General features: G+C 38.8%; 2 protein-coding genes across 3 annotated transcripts in view; both read right to left on the bottom strand.

Moving 5' to 3' along the window:
* LOC143024305 (structural maintenance of chromosomes protein 5-like) overlaps positions 1 to 16,431 on the bottom strand; it is a gene marked incomplete at its 3' end in the record, with an annotated part of 42,166 nt that extends 25,735 nt beyond the window's left edge. Inside the window, 1 exon segment of one of the 2 annotated variants that reach the window (XM_076183104.1) lies at positions 15,782 to 16,431. Coding sequence is in view for 1 of the 2 variants with exons in the window: in XM_076183103.1 (XP_076039218.1) it covers positions 15,782 to 15,837 (56 nt within the window). 2 annotated transcript variants of the gene reach the window in all.
* A 2,244-nt stretch (positions 16,432 to 18,675) lies between these two features.
* Positions 18,676 to 21,510, bottom strand: LOC143024304 (uncharacterized). The gene is made up of 2 exons (XM_076183102.1): positions 20,908 to 21,510; positions 18,676 to 19,765 (listed from the first exon to the last, which is right to left on the bottom strand). The coding sequence occupies exon 2, from the start codon at positions 19,630 to 19,632 to the stop codon at positions 19,282 to 19,284; it is 351 nt and encodes a 116-aa protein (XP_076039217.1). The 5' UTR covers positions 19,633 to 19,765; positions 20,908 to 21,510; the 3' UTR covers positions 18,676 to 19,281.
* Between the last annotated feature and the right edge of the window lie 3,349 nt (positions 21,511 to 24,859).

The following is a 24,859-nucleotide window of genomic DNA, read 5'->3' as shown; positions in this document are numbered from 1 at the left end:
TTAATCCAGTGAAGAAGTGGTCCTTGTATGCCATAATAATCTATTTTTTTGAACAGTCGTTTGTATGGAACTTTGTCAAAGGCTTTGGCAAAGTCTAAAACTATGGCATCTACTTGTCTAATTTTGGGTTAAGTAATTGGGATATGTCATGTGTTGTCTCTAGTAGTTGAGTCCCACATGAGTGTTTAGACCAAATGCGGTGCTGATTTTCAGTAAATACTTTTTCCCTATCAAAGTGGTCCATCATATGTCTATGGACAATATATTCTAAAATTTTGTAGGGGACTGAGTAATCAACACAAGCCTATAACTGGATGGGAGAGTTCTGTCATTGGATTTGAAAATTGGTGTCATGTTTGCCAAAAGCCAGTCATGGGGAAGAGATCCAGTTGGAATGTGTGTGAAAATATAACCTGCAGGATAGGAGCCAACACACCAGCATTGACCATTAGTATCCTGCAGGGTATATTATCAGGTCCAGTCACTTTAGTTGCATCTACCTCATAGAGTAGTTTTTTGATTCCTTGGACATTTATAACTAGGGGAGGTATTGTTGGGTGTGGTGATGGTGGTATGTCTGGTTGGTCTGCATGTTCTTGTGTAAAGACAGACTGAAACTGTATGTTTATTGCATGTGCTTCTTCATGTGAAATTGTAACTAAGGAGTCATTGTGTGTAAGTGTTGTAATACAACTAGAGTCTTGTCTGCATGCTTTGAAAATTATGTAAAATTTCTTGGGTTTTTGTCTGTTGTTTGAGAGGAAAGTAGCAGTGTAACTAGTTTCAGCATGTCGCATTTCTTTCTGGAATGTTTTCTGTGTGTTTCTGTAGCCTTCCCAGTGTCTTGTATCATTGTACCTTTTTGCTGCATTACAAGCTTTTATTTTGTTTCTGTGTAAGGTCTGTAATTGTCTATTGAACCACAGTGGTGACCAAATTCATGTTAGAGTTTTTTTCTTTTTGGTATGTGTTTGTTCATAGCGTCTTGTATTACTTCCTTTAGTCTAGTCCAATTAGTTTCCACTGAATTGGCCATCAGGCTGTTGTCCAGGAAAGTCTTTGAAGTCTGCTAAATCTTAGAATATAGCACTCATAGCGGCTCTGTTGTATAAATAAATGTTCTTATGTTCTTGTTTCTGCTTGGTTGGTTTAATGTTTGCATCAACTAGTACCAGGTCATGACCACTCAGACCTGGTACTACTTGTGTTCTTGTAATGAGTGAAGTGTTGTTTGTCAGGAATAAGTCTAAGGTGTTGGATGTGACCCCATGTCTTATGTTAGGGTTGTTTCTTGTGACATTAGTCTGTGTATTTGCCTAGTTGCATCTTACAGGAAGGGGAGCTATGCTCATGGTGTCCCATCTCTTTATCTCAGTGTCTAAATTGTTCTTAAATCCATGTATGATTTTTGTACAGAGTATGATTTCATCCAGTTTATTCCACACATCCACAACTTTGTGAGGAAAGCTGTTCTTTTTCAGGTCTCTTCTATAACTGTCTTATTTTAGCTTCCTTTCATGTCCCCTTGTATTTCTCATATCCCAATTTAGTAAGTCTTCTCTATCAAGGACTTCCATACCTCTCACGATTCTATAGATGGTCAACAAGTCTCCTCTTTCTCTTCTTTGTTCCAGGGTTGGTAACTCTAGTTTTGACAATCTCTCTTCATATGCCAGTTCTGAAAGTGTGGGAGCCATCTTTATAGTTGCTCTTTGGATTCTTTCAATTTTCCTTACATTCTTTTTGGCACTGGGTGACCATAATGCTGCTGTGTATTCCAGTCTTGGTCTTATCAGTGTGACTAGTATTTTCTTCACCACTTCTTCATCTAAGTAAATGCCACTTTTATTAATCTCAGCAAGTTGTAGGTTTCTACGACAATTTTGTTTATCTGTTTATCAGGGGACATGTCCTTTGTGATGATCATTCCCAGGTCTTTTCCAAATCCCACTTTCTTTACTTCCTTTTCATCAATTCTACATTGTCCTGATACCCTGTTTTTACTTTTTCCAAATTCCATTATACATTTCTTAATGAAGTCCACTTCCCACTTCTAACTCCATTCCCAAAGTTTGTTCAGATCTCTCGGCAGCAACTCAGTCTATTTCAATGCTCACTTTTCTTAACAGCTTTGCATCATCAGTAAAGCTCATGTAACTGTCCACATAAATAGCAAACATTATTTGAGCCAGTACTGATCCCTGTGGAACTTCACTAATCACCTCTTCCCAAGTAGAACCTTTATCTCTGAGTACTACTCTCATCTTTCTTCCATGCAAGAAATCCTCCATCCACTCCAGGAGTTTACCTTGTACCCCTCCTATGGTTTTCAGTTTTCCTAATAGTTTTCTATGTGGCACTTTATCAAAAGCTTTTTGAAGATCTAGGAAAGGACAATCACACCATCTGTCCCTTTCTTGTATTATATCTAATAGTTTTGATTAAAAACAGATCAGATTTGTGGTACATGATCTTCCCTGTTAGAATCCAAACTGTCTCAGGTTTAGTATGTTGTTCTCCTCTAGATGCTTTGTCCATCTATTTTTGATAACTTTTTCACAAATTTTGGCTACGGAACACGTAAGGAAAACTGGTCTGTAATTTGTTGGGTCTTCCTTGTTTCCTCCTTTATATATTTGTACAATGTTGGCCTTTTCCCAGTCTTCTGGTATTTTTCCTTCCTTAAGTGAACATTCTATTATATATTCTGCCTACCAATTCTTCTTTACACTTATTTCGTATCCAGTTTGCAATTCTATCCAGGCCATGTGATTTCCTGACATCATGGCTTGTTATTAGGTCCATTATTTCAGCTTGTGTTGCTATTATCTCCCCCATAGGGAAGATCTAACTTCTTGCCCTTCATCCCAATGCCATACTTTTTCTCTAGTGAAAACTGACTTGAAATGTTTACTCATGACCTCAGCCATTTCTATATCTTCTGTGTATTCCATGTTCCCTTGGCGTAGTTTCTCTATTTCTTGCATGTTTTTTGATTTGCCATTCACATATCTATAGTTTTAGTTGATCTTCATATTTTTCTATTATTTCCTTTCCATATTTTCTTTTTTCTTCCCTGTGTATTTTTACGTATTCATTCCTTTCATTGATATATATTTGCCACTTTCTAGGATTTTTCTTTTTTTCCATCTTTTCCAAGCTTTATCTCTTCTTTTTTTTTCCTCATTACACCTGTTTGTGAGAATGTGTTTACGATGTCTATAAGTTTTTCATGTAGAAGTATCTTGTCAGTTTGTGGTGCTATCATGTTGCTTCATTAATAACTTTAAAACAGATCATTTGTGTCTATCTAGATACCAAGGGCTTTTTCCCCCTTATAAGGGAGGTAGCCAAGTCAAAAGCCATGCATCCACTCCCATCCACCACCCTTTCCTCCTCTCAGCTTAGCTCCCCATAGCCGATGGGTCGACCATGTCTCCCACCCACTGCACTGTTTCAGAAGCACTGCAGCAAGACACAGTAAATCCACAATAAGGCTGTAGTGACGTGATGCATCCTACGACCCGTCACACACTGATCAAAGAAATCTTCGGAACTATCCTTTCCAAGTTCCCGTAGTTGGCAAGCGTAGTTCGCAAGGGTGTCCCTGCCAGCCAGCGGTCAGCCAATCAGGAACTTGGAAAGCTCCTCATGTTCCCGCCAGCCTCCTTTAAAAGGTTGGCGTTTTGCCGAGATGGGCAGAACAGTACCGACCAGACCGACCAGCGCACAAACTACATCTCCTCGTCCAGTCTTCTAGCTGTCCCATCGAGCCTCGCCGTCATCATCTGCTACCGCCTCGCTGACGTTAGGCTCCACGTCCAGCTACAACCATAAGCTCCACTAAGCTGTGGCCTTAGTCCGAGCTTCACCTATATTTCTCATGTGACACTTCTAGTGTTGCACCTTGTGGCTAATTACCAAAAGAAAGAGATTAGATATTTTGTGTTGATTTTCATTTATCCTGCCATTGTTCCGAACTAAAACTACTACAAGGCTGCTTCACTTTATCAGTATCCCCCTCATGCAGAAAATAGAAAAAACAGCTACATCAAAATATAATTCACACACAACCACTCCCTACTTTCACTCCCTCCATAACACCCCTGCACATCTGTGTTCAAAAAGATATGTCTAAGTACATGCAGACATAATTAAAAAACATGTAACAATACTTGGGGATAACATGGATATAGTAACAATACAAGAAAAAATAATGTTAATCTGGTTAAATTAAAAAAATAAAAATAAAATAAAAATCCAGATTAGGTCTGGTTTGGTTGGATCTTAAAAGGTTAGGTTGGGTCTGGGTAGGTTAGATCTGGTGAGATCAGGTTAGGTCATTTGAATTGATGTGATGTTTGTTTATATAGCAAAATTAATCAATGAATATATAAAAAATAGAATAAAAAATAAATTGTGTTTTCTCCTACCCAATTGATTTCTTAACCACTTCAGTACAAGTCAAATTCTTGCGTGCAGCATTGGCTGCCATACGACCAATGCATCACACTACTTGTTTATAAAATATAAAGTCACTGCTGTATTACTCATTCTCTTTTACTCTGAGTAATAATAAACACAGAAAATGCAACCAAAGCAGTTCACAGAATCTGAAGGTAACTCATATATGTACAACTACAAAAAGTATATATATATAATCAAGACACCGTCACAGGCATCATCATGTACCCACTAATGCCTCATGACACCTACATAGGTGTTATCGTACCAAAGTGGTCCCCTAGAGTGTTTGGATTGAGGCTGGAGAAAGAGAAAAGGAATAAATAAATAATAAAAATTCGTGTATCACATAAATCACTCATTTTGCATGCTTTTCCCCACCAACACCCAAATTCTCCAACATGGTCCCCCTCAGATTGTTGGGAAACATAAGAGTGTGAATACAAAATGCACAATCTTCAATAATAGCAAGTTTCAGATTCCTTCAAAATGGGAACAAAACTATTACGGAATCTATTTGGGTAGAGATTAGAAAGTTATTATTGGCATCTTGTATAGACCTCCTAACCTCAGCACTGAGCAGACTGATCCCGATTCATAAAATTCACAGAGCGTCCCAGTACAAAAACATTGTGATCATGGGGGGATTTAATTATAGAAACATTGACTGGGAAACTTTAGTAGGAGATCAGGATGCAAAAAAATTCTTAGATATGGTGCAGGATAAATTCCTAAAACAAATGATTACCGATCCTACGAGGGGAGAAAATACTCTGGACTTACTTCTAACTAATAATGAGCACCTAATGAGTAACGTAAAAGTGGTAGATAGTCTAGGCTCTAGCAATCATCAAGAAATAAGATTTAATATTATTTGGGAAGAATTAAAAAGTACAAATAACATCCAAGTACCATACTTGAGGAGAGCAAACTTTGACAATATAAAAACCTATCTGAATTTGAATATGAAATGTCATACAGATGTTATGGATGTTTCAGACATTATCAGTGTGGTCAGGTCTTGGTACATGACAAGGGGTCAGGTCACAGATGGTAATATGCATACCTTGGGTCAGGTCACTTGGCTAACAGACAGTTCAGCGATTTGGATGAAATGTATAGCAATCTAACTGATTTAATTATTAATGCACAAAATACACCTATCCACTCAAGTCAATGCAGAAAAATAGTAATACTCCCAAATGGATGATCAGAGTGAAAAGAGGACTTTACATAAAAATAAAAAATGGGGAAACACACCTTAGATCAAGATATAACGAAATGGCAAAGCTGGTTAAAAGGAATACACGTACACAGAAACATAATTATGAAATTAAGGTTGCCAGTCAAGCAAGATCCAACCCAAAGGGTTTCTTTCATCTCTATAGAACAAAAAATACAGAAAGAATAGGACCAATTAAAAACAATGAAAATGTAATGATAGAATCGGAGGAAAAAACAAGTGAGGAGTTTAACAAGTATTTTCTCTCAGTGTTTACTTATGAGAGGTTAGATAAAGTACCTGACTGTGATCTGATTTTCAGTGGGGATGAAGAAAGTAGTCTATCTAATATCAGCATTAGTAAAGTAGAAGTAGTCAAGCACATTGAAAGACTTAAAGCTACAAAATCCCCAGGCCCAGACGAAATATTTCCGAGAATGCTTAAGTATAGATACGAAAAAACACAAAAAATAAAAAATAAAAATAAATAAATAAATAAATAAAAAGTTTTTATATAAAAAACGTTTTTTTATAATAACCTTGATAAAAAAAAACTTGGATATTTTCATTTTTTTATATTTTCCAGACCCATAGACCATGATTAATTTGTGCATACCTTATTGTATATCCTATTTTATGTGTGTTTAACCATTCATGACAAAGGAAATTTGGAGTGTTATCTTTGAAGATTATACTAATAGTAAATTTTGTAAGGTAGCCACATTGGCCCATATACAGTATCTATACTTGTTGCAGCATCTGAGTCCTGAGTAAAAAGGTCAATTACTTGTTTATTTTTATACTGTGTCTGATGTCTCTTTGGATAAGGTAGATGCGCATATGTGGAGGGATGAATCAAGTACTTATACCTATTTCCATATACTTGATATTTAATATCTGAACAAATTTGGATGTGTAAAAAAAAATCATAAAAAAACAAGTAAAAAAAACCTTGCGATTATTATTTTTTTTTTTTCCATCACTATGCTAAAGGAGTGTAAATTTGAAATCTGCGACCAGTTAACTGAAATATTTAATAAATTGGTAGACACTGGTTTTGTACCTACTGCTTGCAGGCAGGCAAATGTTCCTGTTTTTAAGAAGGGAGATAGATTGTCTATATGCAACTACAGGCCAATCAGTTTGACATCGGTTATAGGTAAAATGCTTGAATTGATAATAGTAAATAGACTCAGAAAACACATCAAAAGACATAATTTAATTTGTGATACACAGCATGGTTTCTCCAAGGGTAAATCATATGTAACTTATCTTCTATCCTTTTACACTAAAGTATATAAGGCATCTGATAGCAATGACAATTATGATGTTATTTACCTTGACAAAGTCCCACACCAGATACTACTAAATAAAATCAAAGCCCATGGCATTGGAGGAAAAGTGTTAGAATGAACTAGAGCTTGGATTAGTAACAGAAAACAGCGGGTCACCATAAATGGAGTAAAATCTAGGTGGGGCAATGTTACTAGTGGGGTCCCCCAGGGCTCAGTTTTGGGTCCCTTGTTGTTCATTATGTACATAAACGGCTTAGATGATGGGATAAATAGTGATGTTAGTAAATTTGCAGACGACACTATAATAGGACGCCTAATTAAGTCAGGAGATGACGCAGAGATTCTGCAGGATGATCTTAACAAATTGTTCACATGGTCGGTGAAATGGCAAATGAACTTCAATATCTCTAAGTGTAGCGTGTTAAACGTAAGGCTACACAACCCCGAAAATAGATATAGCTTAGATAGCACGCTTTTAGAGAAAACTGATTGCAAGAAAGCCTTGGGAGCTCTAGTGAGCCTGGACCTTAAAACCAGGAAATAGTGCATTAGTGCCAGGAATAAAGCTAACAGAGCATTAGGGATATTGCTAGGACAGTAACGAATAGAATAGTGATAGCTAGACCCATCCTTGACTATGCGGTAGTTTTGGTCTCTGTCCTACAGAATGGACATAAATTCACTAGAATCAGTACAGAGAATGACCAAAATGAAACATGGACTCAGAAATTTGCCTTACAAAGAAAGGCTTAGGCACCTTAACTTACACTCTCTGGAAAGATGCAGAGTGCGTGGTGATCTAATAGAGGTGTTCAAATGGATCAAAGGCTTTAACAAGGGTGATGCAAACAAGGTCATCATATTAAAACAACAGGGCAGGACTCACAGTAATGGATTTAAACTGAACAAATTTAGATTTGAGAAGGAAATAGGCAAGAATTGGTTTACTAATAGGTTGGTCAACATATGGAATATACTTAACCATGTAATAAGCACTGAAACTATCAGTTGTTTTAAAAAATTATTAGACAACTTTATGGATGGAGATGACAGGTGGTGATGAATACATAGCTGCCTAGAGTAGGCCTTGTGGTCTCTTACAGTCTCCTTCATTCTTATGTTATGTTAATTTAAACCACGCTAAACACAAGATAATTTATTGTGACTTCCAATTTTTTTTTTACCATGAGAAGTAGTTGAATAGAACCTTGCATAAAAAACAATCTCACTTGACCATAGTAACTTGACTAACCAAACCTACATGAAGGGAAGAAATGAACTTGCAAAAATGCAAGGGAGCTGATGCCTGGGCAAAGGATAGCAAGGATATAAAAGGAAGAATATATGTTATCACAATCTGTCATGACACAAAAGAAATACCCTGAACAAGAGTAGAGAAATACAATTCATATTGCTGACAAAAAGAGATACAGGAAATCCTTAGTATATGATGGTCTCAACTTCTGCCATTTTCTGGTTATGACACTGGCAGTGTTTGTCCCATACTGTGCTTTTTTTTTTTCTTTTAATATAAAGAACTAGTTGTTAAGCAGAGAAGAAATACTTCATCATGCAATGATAGACCAAGGAAGGAATCAATTTTGGATTACTAATTATCATCTGATTCCTCTTTTTTATGGGTAGGGATTCAATGCCCTTCATTATGTAGATACAGGGGAATCCATTCATCGTGCCACCATCACTCGTGTACTGTTTACAACGCCACTTTTTGCGGCCTGTTAAAATAAGTATGCCTCAGTTTGAATGTTTGCATCGTTCAGCGCATACGCCGGGTACAGTATTCAAATTATCTTGTTGTTGTGCAAGTGTATGCCCAATTCTTCAAATGCAAACAAATTTTCACCGATTTAAACGGAAATTTAGTTATCAACCTCAGCAAAATAGTTCTCCGAGTAAAACTATTAAAGTAAGGCACCAAGAACAAAATATTCTAATGTAAGAATATTGTTTTTTAACCTATTTCTCCCGGAAATGACCAGTTTAAGATTGTTGGTTATTCTACAGTTCAGCTTCATTTCAATACATGCAGGCATATTATGTGATACGTCCAGGGATTGAGGAAGCTGGTGGCAGAGTTTGGGAGAGTATGTGATAGAAGAAAGCTAAAGATAAATGTGGGTAAAAGTAAGGTGATGAGATGTACAAGGGGTGAAAGTGGCAGTAGACTGGAAGTGAACATTAAGGGAGAGCGACTGGAGGAAGTGGATAGTTTTAGATACTTGGGTGCAAGTGTAGCAGGAAAAGGTGGAGTGAAGGTGGAGGTAGAATGTAGATTGAGAGAAGCGAGTAAATGCCTTGGTGGTTTAAAGAGTGTAATGAGGAATAGACATTTGGGAATGGATGCGAAGAGGAGACTGTATGAAGGAGTGATTGTGCCAACAGCACTGTATGGGGCAGAAACGTGGAACATAAGAGAAGAAGAGAGAAGGAGTTTGAATGTGTTTGAGATGAGGTGTCTGAGAAGTATGGTGGGGGTTACTAGGCTGGATAGAGTGAGAAATGAGGAGGTGAGGAGGAGAACAGGGGTGAAAAAGGATTTGGGAGATAGGGTTGATGAAAGAATATTAGGATGGTTTGGACACATGGAAAGAATGAGTGAAGAAAGACTAGTAAAAGAGGTATGGAAGGCAGATGTGGAGGGAGTGAACATGAGGGGACGTCCTAGGATGAGGTGGATGGATGGGGTGAAGGGGGCTTTGGGGAAGAGGGGAATGTCTGTTGAGGAAGGAAGGGAGAGGACGGAAGACAGAGGTGAGTGGAGAATGGTTGTATATGGATGATGTTGTGACTGCATGAGGAGGAATGGGCGGGGAAGTGGGGGGTGGGGTAGTATGTGTGAGTAAATTTTGACGCAGCCCGAAGGGATTTCTCCCCGTCCTCGCCTTATATGCAAAGGGGGACGGAGAGGGGGGGTCGCCGATTAAATGAAGCGGCCTCGCTGTGGATGTACTGTGTCTTGCGACACTGCTTCTGACCCAGGGCGGTGGGCAGGGTGCAGGGATGACCCATCATCCAGGAGGTGCTCAGATGAGAGGAAGGGTGGGAGGGGTGTGGAGTGTATTTAGGGATGAAATGGGTGGGAGTGTTTTTATGCCTTTCCCTTTTTGGCTACCTCCCTTGGAAGGGGGAAAAAGCCTTGGTATATGTATGTATGTATACAGTAAACATGACATGCCAGAGATAGTCTAGTAATAGTCATAGAGAGTGTTGTTCACAAATAATACTTACATTGTTATGGTATGAATTTTAAGGTGTTGGACAGGCTATCATTTATGCTTTGCCTATTACATAGTCAGCTATGGCCATGACAGGAAGTATATGATTTGAATGTTGTCTTAACTTGTGTACCAAATTTCATCAAAATCTGAGGTGGTGAGGTATGGAATGACCCTGAAGTGATTTTAGGGAACCTATGGTGAACCAGATTACTTCTTAAAGCTAACTCTTTTTGATCTGTGGCTGCGATTGATTTTGACCAGGTATCTTTGTGTATACATTACATTGATGGAACATGTTACATGAAAGGTGTTAGTAAGAACAGTATAAAAGTAAGATCCTGCAATTTTATTGACATGCCCATAAAACCTTCATATATCAAGTTGCATGTCAGTTGTGCCAGGGGTTTGGATTTTATTATTTCTAAATTCACAATAGTTGCCATGGCAACATGATAGGTGTTAGTAAGAATGGTATAAGAAGGTCCTGCAATGTTAATGACATGCTCAGGAGATTTGTTGACCCATAAAACCTTCACATGCCAAGTTGCATGTCATTTGTGCCAGGGGTTTGGATTTTATTTATTATTTCTAAATTGACAACAGTTGCCATGACAACATAATAGGTGTTACCAAGAATGGTATAAGAAGAAGATCCTGCAATGTTAATGACATGCTCAGGTGATTTGTTGACCCATAAAACCTTCACATGTCAAGTTGCATGTCAATTGGGCCAGTGGTTTGGATGTTATTGATGATAATCTGAAAATTGACAATTTATTAGTTGCCATGAAAAGGCAAATATGGTATGATGGAGATGCCCCACATTGTTTTTGACATGCTCATGAGATTTGTTGATCCATAAAACTCAAGTAATCCAAATTTCAATAAAATTGGACCAGTGGTTTGGAGTTTGTGTGTATTTCTTTACCAAAATCTTTACAAATTACCACCCTTAATTGTAACATTTTGTTATGTTAAAGTCTAGCCCCCCCATCTGGGGTATTGGCTGCATGTTACTGTGGCAAAGTAGCATGCAGTTGATACTTTAGGTTCTATATGGGGCACCCCTACGGACCAGAGCCACACATCATTTTGTCTGTGATGGAGGAAAACTCTGTACATAGAGAAATGATGACACTTTTATACTACGACCGTCCCTCCGTTATGCTGTCCCCCAACCCCTTGCTACTGTCCTGTACCATTTCTCTGAATATTCATTTCCTTTTTTCGCCTACCAACCCTGTGGTGGGACCAAAAGAATACTGACACCAAGTATTTCCACTTGAGTTGTAAAAGGCAACAAAAAAGGGACGGGGGATGGGATCAGGAGTCTTACTACCTGTAGCCCCAAAAGGGAACATTCCTAAAAAAGAAAGTAAAGGCATAAGAGGGTCTGGGAGCTTTCCAACCAGTACCCTAACGTTTGGGTCTTTTAATGTGTGTGGATGTGGTACAGATGAGAGTAAAAGGGAAGATATAGGCAGTATGTTTGTGAGAAGAAAGATGGGTGTACTGGCTTTGAGTGAAACTAAAATGAAAGGAAAGGGCAACTGTGAGTATGGGAGTGTAGCTGGGAGGTACTCAGGAGTGAAGAGTGGACAAGGGAGAGAAGGGGTGGCTATACTAGTAAGTGAAGAGGTAAGTAAGCGGGTAGTGGAGTGGAAGGAGGTGTCATCAAGGTTGATGTGGATGAAGGTGAAGCTGGGAAAGGAGATGTGGGTTTTTGTAAGTGCATATGGGCCTGGTAGTGAGAAGAGCATAGAGGAAAGGGAGGCTTTTTGGGTAGATATAAATGAGTGCATAGAGGGATTAGGGAGAAATGTCAATGTAGTTGTATTGGGAGACCTTAATGCTAGGGTAGGAAATGAACCAATTGATGGAGTGATTGGGAAGTATGGAGTTCGAGGTAAAATTCGTAGTGGAGAATTGATGGTGGAGATGTGTCTTGAAAGAGAGTTGATGATAGCAAATACAGTGTTTAAGAAGAAAGTCAAGCATAAGTACACATGGGAGAGGGTGGTGGATGGAAGGGTGGCAGATAGAGCATTAATGGACTATATAGTGGTGACTAGAAGTATGGTAGGAAGAGTTAAGGATGTACATGTTCTAAGGGAAGAGAGTGGGGGAATATCATATCATTTCCTGGTGGAAGGTAAATTGAGAGTGGAGAATAGGTGGAGAAAGAGGAAAAGGGCAGAAGGTAGAGAGATACTTAGAGTGAACTGCTTAAATGAGGAAAAAAAAGGAGAATGAGTATAAAAAGAAGTTGAGAGGAGTGGGAGAGAGTAAAGGATAGAGTAGAACTAGGAGTGGAGGAGGAATGGGGATGGTTCAAGGAGGGAGTCATAAGGTGTGTAGAGATGGTGTGTGGAACAAAGAGGGCAGGAGGAAATAGAAGGAAGGGCAGTGAGTGGTGGGATGAGGAAGCAAAGAAGGGTGCAGAAGGGAAGAAACAGGCATTGGTGGGATGAGGAAGCAAAGAAGGGTGTAGAAGGGAAGAAACAGGCATTCATAGATTGGCTACAAATTAGGATGTGGGAATCGTATGAGAGGTACAAAGTAAAGAGAAAGGAAGCAAAGAGGAGAGCAGATGTGAAATGGGGAAAGAGTATGACAGAAAATTTTGAAAGTAATAAAAAGATGTTTTGGAAGGAAATTAAGAGAGGAAGAGGAGGCGAATCAAGTAGAGAAGAAAAGGTAAAAGGTGCGGATGGAGAGATGATAATGGAAGAGAAGGCAGTGAGAGGAAGGTGGGCAGAGTATTTTAGGGAGTTGCTAAATATGAAGGAGGATAAGGAGGGAAAGGTAGTTGCAGTGGGAAACACTAAGAAAATGAGAATGATGAGTGAGGAAAATGGAGGAGAAATAGGGAAGGATGAAGTGAAAGCAGCTGTTAAGATGATGAGAGCAGGTAAGGCACCTGGGTTGGATGGATACCATGCAGAATGTCGGAAGAAAGGAGGTACATTTATGGTGGACTGGCTGGTTATTTAATGTTTGTTTAAGAGAGGGTAGAGTGCCGGAGGACTGGAGGAGTGCCTGTATAGTTCCGCTTTACAAGGGAAAGGGGGACAAGTGTGAGTGTAGTTGGGAAGGCTTATGGGAGGGTCTTGATTGAGAGGATTAGGAGAGGAACAGAGGGAGTAATTGGTGAGGAACAGTGTGGTTTTAGGACTTGTAGGGGATGAGTAGATCAGATTTTTGTGGTAAGACAGATATGTGAGAAAGCTATAAGAAAAGGTAAGGATCTTTTTTGGGCTTTTATGGATCTGGAAAAGGCTTATGACAGGGTAGACAGGAAGGCACTGTGGGAGGTACTGCAGATATATGGGATAGGAGGAAAGCTGTTAAGAGCAGTCAAGAGTTTTTATGAGAGTAGTAGAGCTTGTGTTAGGATTAGAAATGAAGAGAGTGAATGGTTTGAGGTAAAGGTGGGACTTCATCAGGGGTGTGTTATGTCGTCCTGGCTGTTCAATCTTTACATGGATGGGGTGATGCGAGAGGTGAATGCAAAGGTAGTGGGTCAGGGGTTGGAGATGATTAAAGAAAATGGAGAAAAGTGGGAGATGAGCCAGCTGTTGTTTGCTGATGACACTGTGCTTGTAGCAGGATCAGAGAAGGGATTGAGGAAGTTTGTGACCGAGTTTGAGGTGTGTGAAAGAAGGAAGCTGAAGATAAATGTGGGCAAAAGTAAGGTGATGAGATGTACAAGGGGAGAGAGTGACAGCAGGCTGGAAGTGAGCATTAAGGGTGAGAAACTGGAGGAAGTGGATAGTTTCAGATACTTGGGTGGGAATGTGACAGGAAAGGGAGGAGTGAGGGTGGAGGTAGAATGTAGATTGAGAGAAGCGAGTAAATGCCTTGGTGGATTAAAAAGTGTAATGAGAAATAGACATTTGGGAATGGATGCTAAGAGGTTATATAAAGGAGTGATTGTGCCAACAACAATGTATGGGGCAGAAACATGGAACATGAGAGAGGAAGAGAGAAGGAGTTTGAATGTGTTTGAGATGAAATGTCTGAGAAGTATGATAGGGGTTACTAGGCTAGATAGAGTGAGAAATGAGGTGAGGAGGAGAACAAGGGTGGAAAGGGAGCTGGGAGATAGGGTTACTGTGGATGTGCTGTGTCTTGCGACACTGCTTCTGACTCAGGGCAGTGGACAAGATGCAGGGATGACCTGTCATCCAGGTGCCAAGATAGGAAGGAGGGTGGAGGGGAATAGAATATATGGGAAATGAAATGGGTGGGAGAGATTTCTATGCCTTTTTCTTTTTGGCTACCCCCCCATGCAAGGGGGAAAAAGCCTTGGGTATATGTATATATGTAAAGTCTATCCAAAAATGTGGGATAAAAAAAAAATAATTCAAAAAATCATATCTCCCTTATTTTTCAAGCTATTTCAAAAATTTAAAAAGCATTTTGTTTCTAATAAAATTGCCTTTCATATGCAATAATAATTTAAGGGTTAAAATTTGAAAATTTTGTGCCCATGCCTACATCATGGTTTCCAAGCATAAAATAGAACTCTTCTGATGGCAGTGCACCAAAGAAAAAGAACACAATCACCATGGAAGGTTCTTACTTAGGCTGGTTCTGATCTATCCCGAAAATCATTTACAAAGTAGCATAGGAATGGAACCCCGCCATAACTCAAGGACCCCCTGTATGTGAAAGTTTAAGAATCTATGAGCCATGGACAACACAGGAAAAATATATAACAAATATGTAGCAGATGATCATCAACTACCCACAAATAAGCAAGAACAAATAATCTCGCACTAATGGATGAAAAGAAACATAACATCAGGAAAGTAATGCAAACTGCCCAATAAATTAAATATACACCATCAACCCCCAAAACTTAGAACATTTCCTTTTATTCTGAATTCTCCAAAGGATACAAAAAAAGTTACAAAAAAGGAATCAGGAAGTTGCACAACCATAATAATGGAAAGTTCTGGAACAACAAATGCCTGACCCTACACTCCCACTACAGGCTAAACCTCAGGACTTACAGCTCACAACCAATGAAAGGACAGGAAAAAACTGCACCAGAAAGAGTATCATCCAAAGCCCCAGCAGATTTTGTTCTATCCCCTATCCCCCTTTGATACCTCTCTTTGTCGGACTTGAGTAAATGGGGTAGCCAACCTGATGAGTTAACAAAGTGAGCTCCTAAAATCATATTAAGAGCTCACTTTGTTAACTCACCAGGTTAGCAACCCCGTTTACTCAAGTAATTTTAAAAATGGTTGCCAGACGAACCTCCAGTCCTCCACTACCGGGCTATACCAGCAAATGTAGGACCTCTAACACTATAACTAATCAAGTTGATATATTGTATAGGGACACCAGTTCTAGCAGCTGCGGTGGACCACCACGACTGTGTGGAAGGACCTCAAGACATCTCAAAGTTACAAAAGTAGACACGTATCATCGTATGATCATCATCATGATGCAACATTACATTGCAAAGCCTGCTATAGATTACTTCACATTTACATCTAGAAGTACACGTACAAATATTGACACGTAAAGAATTATTGTATAATACTTACAAAAAGTTTTTCATGTAGATTCTACACACATTATTTAGTGAATAATGCGACGTCATTTTTAAACAAACTTTTCATAACTTCAGACTTTTGTCCCCGCCAAATGTTTTTGTTTTGATTTGTTAGAATTTCAACGGACAGATGGCGCGTTTTTCACTATTTACAGACTTGTCTATCGGATGTACTTACATCATCCTGCAAATAGAGGCTTGGCACTGATGTGATGAAGTCACTGAAAATTCCCGTATTTTATGTTAAATTACAAACAATACGACGGCGAATGCGGCTTTCAAAAGCAACTGTCCTATATGTTACAAAAATTGTCTCGTTACCAGAAAGGTTATGGTCCACAATAGTGTGTATTATTCTAATACAAATATATTAGTAAAATTAAAAATCATATACATATACCAAAAGCTTTTTCCCCCTACATGGGGGGTAGCCAAAAAGAAAAAGGCATAGAAACCACTCCCACCCATTCCATTTCCTATATATACCGCTCCCCTCCACCTTTCCTCTTATCTTGGCACCTCCTGGATGACGGGTCATCCCTGCATCCTGTCCACTGCCCTGGATCAGAAGCAGTGTCGATGGACACAGCACATCCACTATAATATATTGTATTCCGAGAGCTAATGTGTTGACACAGTTAGCTTATTGTGGAGCAGATGAGTAGGCACTACGGTTGCACTTAGTAAAATAGTTGATATGACATTTCTGTAGATTGCAAATGGAAGGAAATTCTAATGATTTGGAAAGTCGAGATTTAATGTCTTTGGCGATTTATTAGTGATCTATAAACACAAAAAGCGAGGTATTGGTACGTTAGACTTGTCAAAATTAGTAGTTTTTAGTGAAATGACATCAGTATTAATTCCAGTTAGCAGTCTATGCAAGTGTTAATTGACCACTATTTACACTAAACATTTGTCTTTCAAATCTGTAAGTTTTCATAATATTTGACTGACAAGGAATTAACGCTGGTATTCTTAAAAAAAAAAAATCCCATGAAAACCAAGGGAAAGAAACATGGATTTTTTTTATTCTTGAACATTTCTTTCCACTTGTGTATGAAAAAATTCTTCCCTTGAAAGACGTACATTTTTGGAAAAGGAAAGAAATTTCTAGCCCATTCCTAGGTAATATTTTTTGATGCAGCATTAATATCTTCTTTAATATATAGGAATAAGAATTACAATAAAAATCTATAATAAAAAAATACTGCAGTTAGAACATTTATTTCTTCAGTTTAGCTATTTATGAAGACCTTGCTGTTAGGACACGACTTCTGGCCATCGAGTGTCAACAGACAATTACCCATGAACCCACTGGCTATTACTTAATTTTGATACTTTTGATGAATTCCGTCAACTAAGGACACAGCTGCCAGGCAGATCTGCTCTGCTTCTTTCAATGAATGAAGATTAGGGAGTTTTTGTTTGCACTAGGATAGCCCAGTGTTGGGGGTATGTCGGCCACTGTTTTCAGCCATTTGTCCAGCTGATTCCTGAAACTGTCTGTGGATATGCCTGTCAAGTTCTTGATACTTGGAAAGATGGCGTTCAAGAAATCCTAGAGGCAAATGGATTAGGAAAAATAGAGGATTTGAGAGAAGAGGGAAGCTTTGAGAGGACAATCTGGAGAAGTGTGCTGGCCCGACTGACAGGCTGTAAGCCTACCTGGGAGCAGAAGTAAGAAGTAAGTACGATTAAAAAGTGCACCCCATTGTGGGTGAAACTATGGTGAATAATGGTTTTCATTCTTTGTGATACACCATCTGTAGTCTTGATATAGCAGAGACACCCGCATCTTGGATGGAGGTGCTTCTGTAGCCCTACATTTGGAAACAATTTTTCCAGGCACTTCCAGGCATAAATAATGATGTGCCTCTCCCTACAATGCTGTAACAAGTAGAGTCACAGGTAATGAAGTCTTTCCCAGAAGTCTAGGTGATTGATTCCTTCTAAGAGGCTGGTGAAGGTTCTTTGTACACATTCTAATTTAGTAATGTCCCCCAATTTGTAAGGAGACCAGAGCTGACAGCAATACTCTACTCTTGGGAGCACTAATGTTTTCCAAAGTGTCAGCATACTTTCCTTTTTCCTGGTTTTAAATGTTCTAAGTATCCAACCAGTGTGTTTGTGTGCTTTCAGTCAGTAATTTTTTACAAAATTATATTGTCTGGACATAATACTACAACCATCTCCTCTGGTATGTACTTAATATATATATATATATATATATGTATATACACAAAAAATAAGTAAATAAAACTATTTAATGATAACACTATAATGATAACTAGAACAGTACCATAACCTACGAGTATATCGATATTAGGCCTACATATTAGCCTAATGCCATTCCTAGGTGGGCTAGGCAAAGATTTTGAGCTATCAATAATTCTCTTATTGTTTGAGTTTAATAAATGAAAATTGTGTATCCAGTACAAATTTTGGGATAAATGAAAATTGTGTATTCAGTACAGATCTTGGCATAATTCTTACCAATAGGTTCATTTCAGATTTGTGGTTTAACCTTGCATAATCACTAGAAATCAATTGATATCTACAGTAAACATGATGATAATGTATAGAAAACTACAACCACCCAACAATTTGAACGGGACTAGTTGTTGGGAAGTTGGGTATACAAAGTGGGTAAAAATGAAGAATGTGTAAATATCACTTCAAATAATGTTAAATATGTTGATTTTCCAAAAGACAAGCCAAGAACTGAGGTTATGCTAAAAATCCTTGAAATTTAAAAATGTGAGCAAAGATTTTGAAACTCAAAAAACCATCACAAGAGATAATAGGGCATTAACCTAACCATGTACACTCCTAACCTGTCACTGTGATTAAGTAATCTCTAATATTGTTATATATATATATGTGTTGTTGTTTTTTTCTCAAAATTCCAGGATCACCTGTCCCCCCTCATCTGCAAGTGCTAACCAGTCTTGTGACTTTGTGACCAGAAATATAATATGCCTGCAATTTGGGTTATCATGAATTATTTCCACTTTTATTCCTTGTATATGTCATTAATTAGGAACTCTACAAATATTCATTAACAAAGATACAATACTTAATATATCATTGATTAACCTTAATAACTTTCATTATAATCAAGGGTAAAGGAAAACCGAATTAGGCATAGTCACTTTTTTTTATTTTGCTAAACACAAATAGGCAACAATAATCATCTATTCTCTGAAAGGAAGAACTAAAGTTGATAAGGTAACTACTTTATCATTATTGCACTCTAATAACTGTTTAGTGGAAAAAGAACATTCGAGTTCAGTAATGCTTATAGAATAACTTTTCTACACAGATTTTGCTTTCTCCAATTCTAACAGGGCAGTTTCCTTTTGAATTTTTAGAATTCCAAGGTTGTACTCTGCAACCTGTCTCGCTTTTTCAAAATCTAAAATTGCTGTTTCCTTGTGAAGTTTGAAAATATCTAAATTGTATTTGGCTGCCTGTCATTTTACCTGTGCTTCAAAAAGTTTCTTTTAATATCTTCCTTTCTATATCTAAAGCTTCTGTATAAAAATCCTTATCCTTTGAAAATGAGTCCAAGGGTGAAAACTTTAATGATCTACCCTGTTTCCTTTCCTTAAGTGGTGTAGGGTCAAACGTACTATGTTTGGAAACTGAGGCAGAATTTGCAGGAGTGTTACCATTTTCTTGCAAAGGTTCTGTCCAGTCAGGTGAAGGAATAGGGTGCAACTCCTCTTCATAAACTACCTCTAGATTACAATCAGAGACATTGATTATTGGTGGTGTAGGGCTTCCACTTCCCCGAATGTCATCATCTGGAGGTTCACAGGTGGAGTCACAATCAAACATGTTGCCTGTGTCATCAATCTCCCCCTGTAAAATGTTGAGGGCTTTTGCTGTTCCCTCAGGATATGGAGTTGGTGGGGAGCCACCACCAGTCTTCTTTATTATTGGTTTCAGTCTGTCACGGTCATCTTTGGCCCTGAAAAGAAGTTTGTTATTAACTATGAAAATAAAAATAGGTATACCTATACTGAAATTTAACCATTATTTAGACAGTGAAGGCCACACAAGATGGCATGCAGTCTCAGGTGACCCAGGTAAATCATGATGTGCTTAAACATGTAACAAGAGGTACATTATAAATGAACTCCACTTTAGCAGTGACAGGAAAAACTTCTTTGGCAGTCAAGAAGCAATACCAGTGACCTAACCTTAAATTTATTAGTTTTCCCCAGTCCTAATTTTTTTTAATTATGTTTAAATAGAATCCTTAAAAAAAAAAATGGGGAAATATGAACAGGCCAATCATATCTATGTATGACGAGTCAGTAACTGAGAAGTTATATATTAATTTTGACCATAGCAACAGAAATTTCTACAATGGTAAAATCAGATTGTACAAATAAGGAAACTTGCATTTTCATGTTGTAATTTATTAGTTGTATTTTTTAACGACAAGTCTTAGCTTGCTATGAATCATTAAAACCTGGGCAAACCTGTAGGAGGGGGTCCCAGGGGGGCTTCACCAAAGGGTAAAGTTAGGTTAAGAGAAAAGGGTGTATGGAGGGGGGCAAAGCCCCCCACCAATAAAACAGGGTGCTGGCACAGCCCCCCATCTAGGAATTAATCAATTCACTGACAGGTTAGGTAAGTGAACAAGAATAAGCTAGTGCCCAATATTACAAAAAAAAAAAAAAAAAAAAAACTTTTGTGAGAAGAGAAATGTAGACAGGGGTGTGAGGGGGGGGCAGCCCCCCACCACCACCACCAATAAAAGAGGTTGGGTGGAAGGGCACACATTAGATTAGGTAAATGTGCAAGGTTAGGCTAGTCACCTAGTGCCCCAAAATGTTGACTTGCAGGCATATATTTTATGTTTGGTTGGGCCCCCCTGGCAAATATTTTGACATATAAATGCAGGACATATCCAGAAAAATGTAGATGCATGCCAATCATAAACTAGCATAGTCCAGATTTTGCTCTCTAGACTCTAGTCTACCGTGGGCTAGTTTCGAAATCAAACTTACGCTCCCATTTGGACATTAAAATTAATTTATTTTTACTGTATAATGCATATATACTTCGCTTTTATGCATTCCCATATCTTCTTCACCTGCTTACCAGTTCTTGTTGCATTGAACGCATTGCTATTTCCTCCCATGCTTCGTTCTTCCAAGCCACCATCTTTCCATCATATCACCCATCATTTACAATTCCATCTTCTCCCACGATATCGATGAGGACGAATGTTCCTTTATTTGATAGTGAAGGAAGCCTCATCTTGCTCTGGGAGTCCATAATGTTGTTATTGGTACAAATTAGAGGAGATCGTGTAGACTGAAGCGAGCGAAAACGAAGTGTTTCACGCGTATCTGAACTTGCCGCTAGTGTTTTTGTTTTGATTTAGCGCTTACGATATACCAACGGCACAAACGTTCTTCATTCCAAGATCACATAGTTAACATGCAAACTTTTCCTTCCCTTCCAAGGAATTCTTTAAACATAATTAAAGGGAAGGAAAAATCCTTGGAGGGAAAAAGTTTATACAAGGAAAGATTTTTTATAAGAATACCACGGGTAATTTGGTGCGCAAACTAACGGGCACAAATTGGGGAGCAGATAGGAAATATTTGATAATGATTTATAAGTCCATAATTAGATCTAAATTAGACTATGGGTGTCAGATATATAATTCAGCAACAACAACCACGTTACAACCCCTGAACATCATCCAGAACAAAGGCCTGCGATTTGCACTTGGATAAGGGTTGATTCACACTATCAGTCCGGTCGCGCTGCACTCTCGCTCCGCTCCGGTTCAGTATTCAGGGTTGATTCACACTATCGGTCCAGTCGCGCTCCGCTCTCGTTCCCGTCATCCCCCCTCCCTCGACACCAGTAGAAGTCTTACCATCAGTTACGAAGGATGTGTGACTTTTCTGACGCCGAGTTGGCAATAATCGCTATTGCACTTGATGAAGAAGAAGAAGGAAAACAAAATAGAAAAAGAGAGATTGTGGGTTCATCCTATGTTGCAAGATAGGAAGACTGAAGGAGAATTTCATACTCTGTATGAGAGTAAATGATGATGAGAGTAAGTTCCACAGCTATTTCAGAATGAACAAAGGAACATTTGAGAAAATACTATCCAAAATTGAGGATGACCTGAAATGTACAAGAAGATGCTGCACTTCCTGGCACTGATGTGCTTACACCATATGTTATAGTGGGAGATAAGGCTTTCCCGCTGAAGAGAAATTTGATGAGGCCCTACCCAGGTTCACAGACTGAATATAAGGTAGAGAAGAGGATTTTTAATTATAGATCTAGAGCCAGGAGGATAGTTGAGTGCACATTTGGTATTCTAGTGCAAACCTTCAGAATATATTTAAGGAAACTTAAAGCTATGCCTTCTACCGCTAATGCAATCATTACAACAACATGCATACTTCACAGTCTGATACACTCAAATGCTGTTGCATTACCAGATACTGTTGTCATGCCTCCATCAAACACAGTACATCCAATGAGAGGAAGAGGGGGAAATGCTACAAAGGAGGCTTTTGGCGCGAGAGAAACACTGAAAGATTATTTCAGCTCCCCAGCTGGTTCAATGCCTTGGCAAAATGATAAAATATAAGCAGACAAACAAACTTGTGTAGGAATATTTGTTGAGTGAGCTAAGAAGATGCATTTCCGCAGTGGATAATAGGTTGTTATTATACATATGGAATTTCTTTCTTCGGTTAATAATGTGTATTTTTTTCTCTCAGTACCTTGGCAATATGATAAGTATGCAAACATTATCACTGTAGTGCAGCGAAGTCAGGTCATACAGCTCTGCTTTACCTTTTGACTAATTCTATTAGCATTTCATCTAAATCCACAAAATTAAAGTAAGTTTTGTAGGTTATATTGTATTCAGTTGTTTCTTATGAATATCCTCGCTATACGCATTGTCATTGTATCAGTGATAAATAAAAAGAAAATGTATTTTTATCATTTTTCTAACTTTCTCATGATCCCATTGTGGTGTTTCCTTTGGATTATCCATGGTTTAGTAGGACAGAAGGTAACACTACTTGCTTATATGAAGGCTGAATCTCGACTGGAGTGGAGCAGGAGGAGCAGGACCGTGGCAACTGAGTTCACACTGGCGCTCACGGTCCAGTCACACTCCGGTCTCGCTCCAGTAAAAATATCTTTTGACGGAACCGTGACCGGAGCGAAACCGGAGCGAGAGCGCCAGTGTGAATGCTCCCATTGATATTAATGAGACAATATTGGACCGGACCGAGAGCGGAGCGGGAGTGGAAGCGCGGACCGGACCGATAGTGTGAATCCAAACCCTTAGGGGTTTTGATTCACACTATCGGTCCGGTCGCCGCTCCAACTCTCGCTCCGTTCGGTTCTGAGGTTTTTCAGGGTTGATTCACACTATCGGTTCGGTTCGCGCTCCGCTCTCGGTTCTGAGGTTATTCACCATCCTATCGGTCCGCTCTCGTTCCCGTAATCCCCCTCCCCTCGACACCAGTAGAAGTCTTCTACCATCAGTTACGAAGGAGTCTGCTTTGTGTGACTTTTCTGACGCCGAGGTTGGCAATAATCGCTATTGCACTTGATGAAGAAAGAAAGAAGGGGAGGAAACAAATAGAAAAAGAAAGAGATTGTGGATTCATCCTATGTTGCAAGATAGGAAAGATCTGAAGGAGAATTTTCATACTCTGTCATCCCTCGTCTTATTGATGATGAGAGTAAATTCCACAGCTATTTCAGAATGAACAATGGAAACATTTGAGAAAATACTATCCAATATTGAGGATGACTTGGAAAATGTACAAGAAGATGTCTGCACTTCCTGGCACTGATGTGCTTAAACACCATACGTTATAGTGGGAGATAAAGGCTTTTCCCGCTGAAGAGTAAATTTTGATGAGGCCATACCCAGGTTCACAGACTCTGAATATAAGGTTGAGAAGAGGATTTTTTTAATTATAGGATATCTTATCTAGAGCCAGTGAGGATAGTTGACGTGCACATTTGGTATTCTAGTGCAAACCTTCAGCAATATATTTATAGGAAACTTAAAGCTATGCCTTTCTAACGCTAATGCAATCATTACAACAACATGATCATACTGTCACAATCTTGATTCACTCAAATGCTGTTGCAGTTTCCAAGATTACTGTTGTCATGCCTCCAATCAAAAACAGTACATCCAATGAGAGGAAGAGGGGGAGGAAAATGGCTACAAAGGAGGCTTTTTTGGCGCGAGGAGAAACTACTGAAAGTATTATTTCAAGTTCCCCATGATGGGTTCAATGCCTTGGCAATATGAAGTTAAAATATAAGTAGGACAAACAAACTGTGTAGGAATATGTGTTGAGTGAGCTAAGGGAAGATGCATTTCCGGCAGTGGTTAATAATAGGTTTATTATACATATGGAATTTCTTTTCTTTCTGTTTAATAATGTGTATTTTTTTCTCTCAGTAACCTTGGCAATTATGATAAGTATTTGCAAACATTATCACTGTAGTGCAGCGAAGTCAGGTCATACAGCTCTGCTTTTACCTGTTTGACTAATTTCTATTAGCATTTCATCTAAATCCACAAAATTTAAAAGTAAGTTTTGTAGTAGGTTCTATTGTATTCAGTTGTTTCTTTATGAATATCCTCGCTATACGCAATTGTCATGGTATCAGTGATAAAATAAAAAGGAAAATGTATTTTTATTCCATTTTTCTAACTTTCTCATGATCCCATTGTGGTGTTTCCTTTGGATTTATCCATGGTTTGGTAGGGCAGAAGTTAACACTACTTGCTTATATGAAGGCTTGAATCTCGACTGGAGAGGGAGCAGGAGGCGCAGGACCGTGGCAAACTGAGTTCACACTGGCGCTCACGGTCCTGTCACGCTCCAGTATAAAATATCTTTTGACGGAACCGTGACCGGAGCGAACCGCGAGGCGGAGAGCGCAGTGTGAAATGATTCATTGAAATTAATTGATGGACAATATTGGTCCGGACCGAGAGCGGAGCTGGAGTGTGAGCGCGACCGGGAACCATAGTGTG

This window comes from Oratosquilla oratoria, chromosome 4 (assembly GCF_046742065.1).
Source record: "Oratosquilla oratoria isolate Oo_2021 chromosome 4, ASM4674206v1, whole genome shotgun sequence".
Classification (NCBI taxonomy): domain Eukaryota; kingdom Metazoa; phylum Arthropoda; class Malacostraca; order Stomatopoda; family Squillidae; genus Oratosquilla; species Oratosquilla oratoria.
This window is presented reverse-complemented; position numbering and strand designations above follow the sequence as displayed.